At 44.1% G+C, this 11,469-nt stretch overlaps 1 protein-coding gene across 2 annotated transcripts; it reads left to right on the forward strand.

Annotated features, from left to right (window-relative positions):
- Positions 1-91: 91 nt before the first annotated feature.
- LOC144135165 (uncharacterized) lies at positions 92-10,800 on the forward strand. Of its 2 annotated transcripts, none has more exons than XM_077667904.1 (6): positions 92-304; positions 2,282-2,333; positions 4,435-4,520; positions 7,097-7,192; positions 8,008-8,058; positions 10,570-10,800. In XM_077667904.1, exons 1-6 carry the CDS (start codon positions 239-241, stop codon positions 10,624-10,626), a joined length of 408 nt encoding a protein of 135 aa, XP_077524030.1. In that variant the 5' UTR covers positions 92-238; the 3' UTR covers positions 10,627-10,800. The 2 variants fall into 2 exon arrangements, with proteins under 2 accessions (XP_077524030.1, XP_077524032.1); XM_077667906.1 differs by having other exon boundaries at positions 92-301.
- Positions 10,801-11,469: the final 669 nt, after the last annotated feature.

Below are 11,469 nucleotides of genomic sequence, written 5' to 3' on the forward strand. Positions count from 1 at the left end.
TGTGTGTGAGGTCCTTCTTCCGCCTGCTGGAGACTCCACGCGCGGCATCGCGTGATAACAGCGCGCCTTCGGAAATCACGTCACTTCCGGGATGTGGAACGTCAACGGTACACGCGTTCGTCGCCTGCGAATTGCCGGGAACGCTTCGGGCATTGTTTAATGCGCCTTCTGAGCAAAATTAACCTCAACAACGCCAGAAGCCGTTCAGTTACGTGAAGGACAAAAGGAAGAATCAGCCATGAAGAAATTTCTGGGATACTTTGAGCTGAGGACCGGCAACATTTTCATCGGAATGGTGTCTGTGGTGAGAGCGCTTTGGTTCTCCGCGCGGGTCGCAAATATAGTGCTTCATACGTTGCGTGTTCTCTGTATTCAGTGCTCCGATGTGAAGGTTTTTGTTAAATGGGAGTCTTAAATTCGAGCACAAAGGAGTAATTGAGACGAAATGCTACGCCTTAAGGCTAATGTCGTACAGGCACGTGCTCAACGCTTCATGCCCGATGTCGCGGTAACTTGGAGGTGTATTCTACAGGGCGACCTTTGATTTCACTTGCAATTTAGCGCGCGTCTGCTCGTAGAGGTAAATATTAATATGAAGGAACTGTTATTTGATATATATATATATATATATATATATATATATATATATATATATATATATATATATATATATATATATATATATATATATATATATATATATATATATATATATATATATATATATATATATATATATATAGGGAGAGAGAGAGAGAGAATTCAATCGATACGAAAAGCGGAGCAGTCGGCAGGGGAAAACGCGATCTATCAATATTATTTATATTAGGATCTACACGTTCAATAAAATCATCAGGAATTACAACGGCTTCAGTTCTGCTAAAGCACGTAGCTGCAAGAAAGTGAGATAAAAAAAGCTCGGATGTCGTTCACCCTGTGATACTTTAGTGGCTGAAGTGTCGCTGCGGAGGATGACTGAATATTTAAATGTGCAAGTCAAGCTGTAGTGAAGTTGCTCTTGACAACTTCACAGCCGCACGATTTGGAATAGTGTCAGCCATTAATACGGCGATGAATCGCTTGAGTTGCGAAGAGCATTTAGTTCTTTAGTCAGGTTATTCCTTGTTACTAGATTCGGAACATTTCTTGTTTGTGAAAGTTTCGTTTATTCCCCCAAATCCCTGAATTTTATGTCACACGTATTTGCAGTTATCTTTGGAGGGCGCGTGGCTGTAGTCATGAAGTAGGTCAACTTCAGCGCGTTACGTTTATATTTTCAACTAAACCTTCACCACAGGTTAAACGCTTCAACCTGATGTTTAAAACAGGAAACGAACGATTTTTGGCAATTATAATGGAAGGTAAGAAAGTTGTCAATAGATGAAAACTTTCTTTAGATGTTTTATGCATGTGTTGTTATAGCTGATTTATTATCGTGATAAAATTACTCGAACACGCACCCAATGAATAAAACGAGGTGCTGGAGTATTCTGTACTCTATTTCATACATCAGGTGCAATGCTGCGGCACGCCCGGAAGTATTCCGCCTGAAAAAAAAGGGAGGCGTGTTAATCCGCGCTTGCTTTCTGGCCGAATGGTCTGAGGCACGAGAAAGCGACATTGTGTCGTCAGAATTAAGGGCAGCGGGTGTAATAAGGCTGATGACGAGGATGATGTTGAATCAAGCTCACGGCAAACGTATCATGTAATAAGCCTGCAGGCAAAGCAGTTGAATTATTGCGCATTCAGTACAAGGTACGGACTACTTTTCTATCGCGGATGTAGGTAGCACAAACCAGAGCACTAACTTTGACAACGTTGAACATCAGGTGGGAAACTGAGTATAATGCCCTAAGTTTGCCGCGAAACCAGGATTCGTATTTTCGTCATCATTTGCGCGTTTTGATCACATGAAGCTGAGCCTTAATTAAGAAGCCAGCACCCGGAACAAATCTGGAGCGAGTTCCAACTTGCATCTGGGGCGTCTATTTCTGTACGCGGACATTTTTAGGAGTCGCGGTACTTGTTTCGCGTTGCTTACTTAAACAACGTTGCAATTTTGTGTTTAGTTTGCATAAAACTATTTTGGTCGCCATCTGCCGACTGCCTGAATGCTGCACATCGTCATCAGCTACGCAACGAAGTCCTGTTTTTACAGATCCAGCCCAGCCTTCATTTCTCGAATGCCCACACTTTTCGTGCGTCACTTGAGCACTAAAGCATGCCGCGTTAATAGTTAATGAACGACAGTTTTAACTGTTGCGCTCGTTTACTTCGACAGCTGCAAAGTATTTTCATCATCCTGGCTGGCTCAGCATCGTACGCCGAGTCCTGTAAGTATATCCCCTGAGTCTTGTCATATTAAAGCCAACAAAGCTAGGAGCGCTCCACGCGAATTAGGGAAGGTGAACAATGCCAAGCTTCAAGAGATTTAAAATTACGTAATAGAGGAGTTTTGGAAAAAAGAATTTATGTATGAAAAAATTAGTCCTAACGAATATATTATGATAAGAAGCAAGAAAGGCCGCTGAACTTATGGTTACTTACTCAAAACCAGCAATTTATACGTGTTGTAGGAAGGGAAAGTTGTGTATACGGCTCGATTCGATTCCCGTGATGGCTTTCGGCATTTTTTTGAGCACGAAGGCTGCGGGTTGAAAAAAAAAATATTGGGTCTAGGTAAAAAGTCGGAAAACGGTTAGGGGTTTGTAACGCGAATGATCCAGCCTTTGCTGATTTATTATCGCAAATATATGTAGACATATTGAAGTTGATGTTGCTTTTTACGTAGCCTGAACTGTTTTATGGTGTCTGAAATGCGCTCTTATGTCTATTTAAAAAGACAAGATGCCGTTAACTGCATATCTATTGCATAATTATACTTCTTTTTAGAAAAAAAATGTGATTGATTCATGTTTTCCGTGATGTTGTGATGTTTTTCGGGTCAGTTCGGCGTTGTAACATTAATGGTGCTTTAGTTTCTTGATAGCATCGGCGTCACTTGCCTGAATAATAGCCTTCGTGGATGGGACCTGTAGGACAGCAACATCTTGACGAAGTAATGTACAACCTTCGAGACGGTGGCGTTGGGCTTGAGGTAGCCGACGTATCGCATAACTGGTCACTGCAGTGGCAGCCTTCGCGGAACCTCGCACGTGGGTGATGCAGGGCTCTTAGGTGGGAAGCGATTTTTTTCGCCAGTGGGTTTCCGACGGTGGGCTTGCGGACGCCGACGTCAGTGTTGCAAAACTGAGAAAAGAAATAAGCTCAATTAATTCTGTAAAACGGTTACCTTCTGCAAAAGGGAGGATTGTTGGGCCAGTTGATTCATGAGGGCCAGTTGGTTCAGTCTTGAATTGGGTCCCCTTCTGCTTCTTTCAACAGGAGGCGTTGCCGAAAAGAGGCGAGCCGATGCAGGCTAATCAAGGACCGTGTGGTGCTTTTGCTGCCGACAATATTTCCGACCATAAGGAGCTGTGCTCGTTGTGAACACAAGTGGCATATTTATTTGAATAACACGTCTCGAGCTAGTCGATTGTTCATCACGAAACAAAACACCGGAAACTTCGAACAGGACACAACTCGAGTCGTGTTATTCAAGTCAGCGCCTTGTCTTCCCTTTGTGTCTTTTGTGAAGTTCTTGCCAGCTATGCATCATGACTTCACGCGCGGTACTTGCAAAAGGGCTTGATATAGCCCGCCACGGTGACTCAGTGACTGTGCCATTTGTCTCCTGGGGATCAATTTGCAAGCTAAATCTTAGATAGATAAAGAGGAGGAGGGAAAGGCCGGGATGTTAACCAGCTAAATCTTATCTATGCGAGACAGATTTCAGTGGCGGTATAATGCAAAAAACGGCAGGGCACTGACATTTCAATGCACATCAAAAACGCCTCGTGGGGGATACCAGCACTGGCTGTTGGGCTAGTCGGAGACAGGAAGAGCGCCTTTCTGTCTCCGTGTCTTCCTGTGTTTGTTCCTTTGCGCCATTCAAATTTATGATATCAACACACAGCTCTCACTACAGTGTATCACAAAGCACTTACTGGAGCTGTGGGGCACAAAAGTTTACTGCTATTACCATTGCCCGCTATCTTTCGAATTCAGACTTGTTCGAAAGTTCTCAGCAGTTCGTGAAACGAATTTTGTGTTAGCGCTAAAAACTAATAAGCTTGGGCCGCGTAAACAACGGCTCACTCTACATTGATACAGTGAATAGCTACTGGATTTCTCCCCAGCCACAATCACATTCAGTTGCCGAAGCTTTTGCAAGCTATGTCAGGCAAGCACCTATATCGACCATGTGTATATCGCGAGCTGGATTGCGCATTTAAGACGGAATTTTTTCGTTTTGACTCCCTTACTCTTGTGTTTCGAATCGCAACTGTTACGTGTTTCGGCATCATTGTGCACTTATCCTCTCCATATTTCTAGCCTTTTCAGATTTCCACCTGACATGGATCTGCATGGCAGCTTTGCTGCTCGTCGTATCGTTGCTCTTCGTAAAAGGAGTTGGTGACGTGAGTGCTCTTTCTTGTTTTTATTGGCATGCGTTTCTTTTTCACACGCTACTTTTCAAGCGGCCATACCCCTTTCATAGGACTCATTGAGTGGTCTCTGAGCTCTGTTGCAAACTCAAGCTGAAGCAGCACGGACATACATACTCGTACGTTAGGCCGCCTTGGTGGCTGAGTGGTTAAGGCGCTCAGCTGCTAGCCCGTAACACGCGCGTTCGATCCCGGCCGCGGCAGTCGTATTTCGATGGAGGCGAAATTCTTGAGGCCCGTGTACTGTGCGATGTCAGTGCACGTTAAAGAACCCCAGTTGATCGAAATTTCCGGAGCCCATCACTACGGCGTCCCTCATAGTCCGAGTCACTTTGGGACGTTAAACCCATACAACCAACCAACCAACCATACATACTTCAAGTTGGGCGAAGGGAAAAAGAAACAAAAATAAATTCACCCAGATCACCACGCAATAAACCGGACAAATACGCTGAGATGCTAGAGTAACACAAATACTACCTTCTGTGCCGTCGAGTTCGCGTAGCAACTAAACATGTAGCGTAAATGAAAGCGCCTAAGGCTGACGGCCCGAATGCTCCCGGTGCAAGTCCTGTAACATGCGGTATGTATGGGCAGTCTTTGTCCAGAGTAGTGGGGCAGTAGGTTTTCTTTCGAACTACGCAGTCGAACACTTACGGCCCACTGAAGTTCCAACGACTCAGGGTAAGAACTGGGGCTCTACTTAGTTTCTAGATATTTTCCGCGTGAGTATGCTGCAAAAACCCTATATAAGCCTCGGAGGAAAAGCATGCCTCGCCGCTACTTTGACTAAGACTGTACACTGTTGTTAAAATATCGAAGATAAATGGCCCATTATTCCAATACTTTCCCACAAAAATCTTTGTCTTGCAGTGTTTTCATCAATTTCATCGAACGGTTAAGACTGCCATAAAACACTAATGGGGAACGGTTATGACGATAGCAAAAACGTAAACAGTGAAAAATGGAAGCCTGATGACGCAAGATATGCGGATATATTGATTGCTAAAGTGAAATCGTACAATATATGAAAAAAAAATGGGTTCATAAACTCTTTCCCGTCGAAAAATGCTTTTGTCCGGAAGCGTTGGGTATGCCACCTCTTAAGAGCTTCTTTGGAGGAAATACAAGCGAGTTTGAGCTGATAAAAACTTCTGAAAGAGTCTTCGCATCTTCAAAGTGAAATTAACCTGCGCTGGTATTGAGCTTCCCTCGGCTACGATCTTTTCATTTCGCATTTTGTGCTTCAATTTTGTTCTTCTCGTTTCATTTCTTGCTAAAGTATCTGTCGATTTATTTTGCTGTTATTAGACATTGGTTCCGTATACACTGTAAAAAAGGATTTACTGTAAGGATTTACTGCTCCTCAGTGTACTGAGGTACTCACTGTATCCCTCAAGCTCTGGGGCTTCTCTAGGCTGTGAGCGTGTCTTTATTAGCCTCCAATAATTTTACGCTTTCCCGGTGCTGTAAGGGCTCTCCTACAGTGTTAAGAATCGAAACTTGTGGACTAGACACTTCTGACGGACTCTGTAAGTTTTCTTTGCTTCTTCCACCAATTCAAAGTAATTGCATTAGTTATTACTGTTGCTTAATTATATCGCTTCTTGCGATTGAGAGTAGTATTACCCCTCGATTTTATCAATATTTTTTTTTGTATTCAGTGTGCATTTTGAAGCTCCAAGCTGCGTTTTTTGAAGTGGATCTCTCTTTTTCCGGAAATCGTCATGTAATATATTTACTAAAGATTCCTTAAATTGAAAAATAAATATAATTATCGAAATGAGCAAGTAAACGGCTTCAGGTTGAACTGAAAGCCGCCCTGTCGTGAGAGCTGCCTGAAATAGGTTTACGATTGTTCGAAGCCGAGTTAGCTCCAGCAGCGATTGAGCCTAGTAACAATGTTGCTCAATTAGCTTGTCAACAAGAGTTCTGCGATATATAGTGTGATGGCTTCATTACTGCATGAGTGCAAACAACAGTAAGTGGCCACAATGGCAAAAGATGGGCTCGAATTGAGGTGAAATTGATCAGAATTACCTAAATTATTCTGGTATCAGAAGTGGCAACACCTTGTCAAGGGTTGCGGCAAAGCAGGCGATTACCGAAAAATATAAGAGAAAGGTTAAAGTTTGAGTTAGCTGAGGTCACGTGCTGCAGGCCTGTCGTTGCTGCGATGATTTCACCAAGCGAGAGATGTCCTGTTTTCGTTGCTTCAGCCAGACAGTCGCAGCGCTGCCATCGATCGAGCCCTTGAGGATCCGCCCTGCTGTCTATTGTGTAGACGGCACCTTGACTGTGTCTCTAGATTCCTAGTTTTTTTTTAACCCATCGTGCTAATACTTGAGCCACTTTGGGATGCTAAACTCCGTAAACCAAACCAAACCAAAACCTTTGCTTTACCCCAGCGTTGCACTCACCCGTTACCAGCCTCCTCCGCCACCGCACGCAGTCCGAAAAGCCAAAAAACAGCACTCGAAGACCTGCTATAACAAACGAAGCCACAGTTAGAACAGCTTTCTAATTTAAGCTCTTTTTATGATTTACAGAAAATGTCCCGGCTTATGGTTCCATGGCTGTTGACCATGGTCCCTTTTATCCTGTGGTTGGTCGGAGCCGGCGTCTGGGCCGCTATTAACCCCAAGGTAGGTACTATCAGTACAAAAAAAAATGTAACCAGGCTGTCTAAATGAACAGAGACAGTTCTTACTGTTACCAATGTGTCTAATAAAACCGTCTATTAGAACTCCTAGTTTCTGTCAAGAGATAACGCAGATTTGTAAGCATTTTCCGGCAATAACCACTAACGCCATACTCCGCTTAGCGTTGCCGCTTCCTGGGAAAAAAAGAAAACGTAGTAGATGTATGCACGCAAGAGTTTTCCAACCCAACTCCGCTGACCTTTTGGCCTGAATAGAATGTATTTTGTACCTCTCAACCTTTGCAGAATATTCGGAAAAAATATACTGGAACATACGACGCATGCGAATGTTACCTTAAAACCCCCAGTTTTTCTCTTTCGCGGACACAAATGTAACAACGATAGCGGAGCATGTCCAACATTTTTGGACAAAAAATTGGAATATTGAAAAATTTTAAGGTACTCTATGAATGTATTGATGGTAATGGTTCATTCTAGCGATCTGTAGCAAAACCTTTCTTTTAAAGTTTTTCCATCGTTCGCATGGAGTAGTTATAACTGCCCCAGGAAGCCAATGGGGAACGCGATCGCGATATGATAGCAGCAAAAAAAAAAAAAAGGCAAGCCTTTGGACGAGTAATCTGCGGATATGTTGATGGCTATACTGTAATCTTAGGATACAGAGATAAACTGCGTTCATAAACTCTTCGGCGTTAAAAAATACTTTTCTCTAGAATTGTTTGCTATACGGAGATTTCCGTTCAGCATTGAACGATTTTCGCTCTGCCATTGGATATCATAATTTTTTTTCATTTGCAGATGATGGATCCGGTCAGCTCGTCGTTGATGATCGCCTTTGCGATTTTAGAGGTGAGCATACAATTGGCCGACATACGCTTTAGTTCTCCACATTGCGCTACTATTCAGGCATCTAAATAAGGGACACTAAAATCTAGGCGTAACGCGAGATGGATTGCGTAGGCATTACTTTTACAGCGAAAGCTGTTACAGCTTTGGTTTGGTCATATGGCCTTGCATTCTACCGTCAGCCGTAAAACTTAATTTGCGAAGTGAATTAATTCAACTTGGTTCTCTTCAATTCAGCGGTTGGCAGGTGGCCAAGTAGAGGAACAAAAAAATCCGCTCTTCACTTTTATGAAAGAAGGGGAGAGAGGAAGAGCTAGAGAGAAGAGAGAGAGGGTTGGGCGTGGCGGGTGGCATGAGAGTTTATCGCAATAGCGGAGGAATGCGCACCCGGCACGTGGCTGCCACGTTAAGAACGCAGAGGGCGGCTACCGTAGAACGTGGAGGTTATGACGAGGGCGGTGGTATTCGCAGCCTGACGGTGGTTCCACGGAAGATTGCAAGGCTAGACAAGGTGTTTCAGCTAAGACTTTGCACAATTTATAAAAGTAGGCTTTTTGAGCGAGAAGAGCGCTGTTTTCGGCATAGCATTGCCAGCGTTGTAATGCATGAGAATACAGATAAGAAGTCATTACAATTTAGAGCACGTGATTTCCCTCGGCTCTGTGGCCTAACAAATTTTGGCTATCGCAGTGATTTATGGGCACTGGTGATGTCGTTGTGCCTGCAAGCTTCTCAAAAACTCACGTATATTGGCGCGATGTAGCCAAAACTTGTTGAACCACAGCGCCGAAGATAACCGCTTTTTTGAAATACAAAATACTGATATTAATATTACTCACGGTGGGCTAAACGCCTGCCAGTAATTAAGGAGCCTAACAGTAATAGTTAAAAGATAGCTATTAATTATTAGTTAACCAGCCTGCCGGATAGCCTGTTTAAGCTCTATTCTGATGTGCTACACCCACTGATAATGCTATGCCGAAAAAAGCGCTGTTGTAACTCAAAAAGCCTACTTTTAAAAATTGTGTGACGTCTTACGTGAAACGCCCTGTAAGACGGAACGAAAGCTGTAAGAGCGTTTGCTGATTCAGACGCTAAAAAGGTTAATCTAGTTTCACATATTTTATTAATAATACCATTGGGGTCGCTGAGCACTGCAATTTAAGCCTCATATGTGCGTGTAATTCTGTGCCTGCTTTTGAGTGTGGGTGCCTCTTCTATTTGGCGTTACATATGGAGTTTGCCGAGAGTATCTCTGATAGTAAGATGTATACGTCAGTTCCTGGTTCTTGAGAAATGAAACGGAGTTTGGCTCTTGAGTTAAAAGTGTCAAACTTCAGCAGTAATAGCGCTTTGCGGAGCGAAATCATGATGTGCGCGCTCTCGTTTGGGTTGGTGATTGTGTTAAGTAGAAGGCTTGGATAGCCTTAGATTGGCGATATCGGGAATTGCTCGGCCTGTGACGCATAGTGAGAAAGCAAAAGCAAAGACACTGCCCTAGAAGACCCGAGTCTCCTAGATTTAGGGAAAAAACATATTAGAACGGAAGAGGTGTTTCCTCTTGCTTCAGGCGCCGAATAAAAAAATTAAACATCATGTTTTTTGATCACGAGTAACCATAACAGAGAAATGATGCCTAATTTCCCAGCATTTACCTTTATTCCGCAAGAGTTGGTAAATTCCTGAGATAAGAATTCTTGTTTTAAACGTGCCCGTTTTAAACCGCGTGCTCCGGAACTGAGTCCAAGTGCTCGGAATAGGTTATTAATAGTCCTTAGATGACTAGGCGAATGAATGCATAGGTAATGAATGTCATCCTTTCATTTTAAATTTTATTCTTTTTGCTCTTTATCGTTATATTATGCGGCATCATTCGCCCGCTATCACAGAAACCTTTTGATTTACAGTGGCGGACGATATGAATGAAATAAACTCCATGGAAAGCAAAATAACTGCCCTGTAACAGTTAGAAGTTCGCAAGCAACAGTGAAAAAGACACCTTTACGTAATATTCGGAGAACAAAAAATTCTAGCTTGTAACAACGTAATAAAAAAAATGGCAGTGGTATAGCTCTGGTGAAACATGAAGTAACGCGATAGCTACAGCTGGCCGAGTGGAACTTGCTCAGTTGAATTGCAAAGTCAGTCTTTCGCCTCTCCGTTTCGCTGGGCGTTCCCTCTTCATCTCCGTCCCACTTGACACGGCGCATGCGCACAGCTGTGGAAGCTCGGTTTCGCTGAGCGCCGTGCTGCCAGCAGCAGCAGCAGCTGCTCCACACCACGTGGCTGGTCACGTGGCCAACCACGTGACGAACCACGTGATCAGCCACGGCGCCGCGCCGCCGGAAGCCGCTCTACACAACATGACCATGTGACAGCGTGGCGGCGCAGCCCCAGGGTGGCGGCGCCACCGTGCTGAAGGCTCGAAATGCTACCGTAATGTAACTACGCTACAAAACGATGTGCGAGATATCGAATGGATTAGAATAATTTGCGTTTTTTTCTTCTTTGCAGTCATACTTTTTATCCTGCGGGGTCTTTTACCACCGGCTGCTGGTTCGGGAGCACTGAATAACAGCAGGGATGGAAGAGCACAGCAGGCTGCGCCGTTTGAGATCCTGCAGGTTTTGCCTTCGAGTCAACTTAAGAAAGCAGCGGCTTGCTGACTGCCCGAAGCACTGAACTCTTGTTACTCACTCTTGTACAGATATATCTATTATGAATAAAGAAATACATTATCCTTGACAGCCTTCCAGTATTCCGTCTGTCCGACCACCTTTCGTTCACCGCGTTCAGCGCACCAAATTGTGATTTTTTTTTTTTTGCTACGTAGCAGCAAAATCGGTCGCCTAGGGCACAAAAGCCACCTATGTGCGTCACAGTTGCAAAGCTTATTCCTGCAGCGCTAACGATAGGGGGACTATCTCTGTAAGGAAATTCTGTTTCGTGTGTTAACCCGGGCTGTATTATGTGGTGATTGATTTGCTTTTCATTTCATTTGGTGCTCTCCCATTGGCCTCTCCTCCTGGTAAGGTAGTCGCGTACAATTGCGTCACGCTCATCGTAGCAGAAGTAACTCCACGATGCCGAATTTATGCATAAACGCGTCCTACGCCCACGCCGAATTGGCGGATCGGCGTACTGCGGCCAGTTTGAGACATCTGACGAGCTTTATCGGCTGTAATCCCTTGCCAGGAAAGAAATTGTGCCGTGATTGCGTGCCTAATTGGCAGGGTGTGTGGTCTCTGTCACTCCACCCCAACGGATGTGGTGGCATCAGGGTGGCTATAGTGCTGGTGCCCGACCAGACCGGCCGTACTTTGACTGGACACTTCTTCCTCACCTCCACCGGCTTCCGTGGCGTTTGACGTCACGACCAGATGAAATTAAACGCAGCGGAACGTTACATAGTGC

The sequence above is a fragment of the Amblyomma americanum genome, chromosome 5, assembly GCF_052857255.1.
Source record: "Amblyomma americanum isolate KBUSLIRL-KWMA chromosome 5, ASM5285725v1, whole genome shotgun sequence".
Taxonomy (NCBI): Eukaryota; Metazoa; Arthropoda; class Arachnida; order Ixodida; family Ixodidae; genus Amblyomma; species Amblyomma americanum.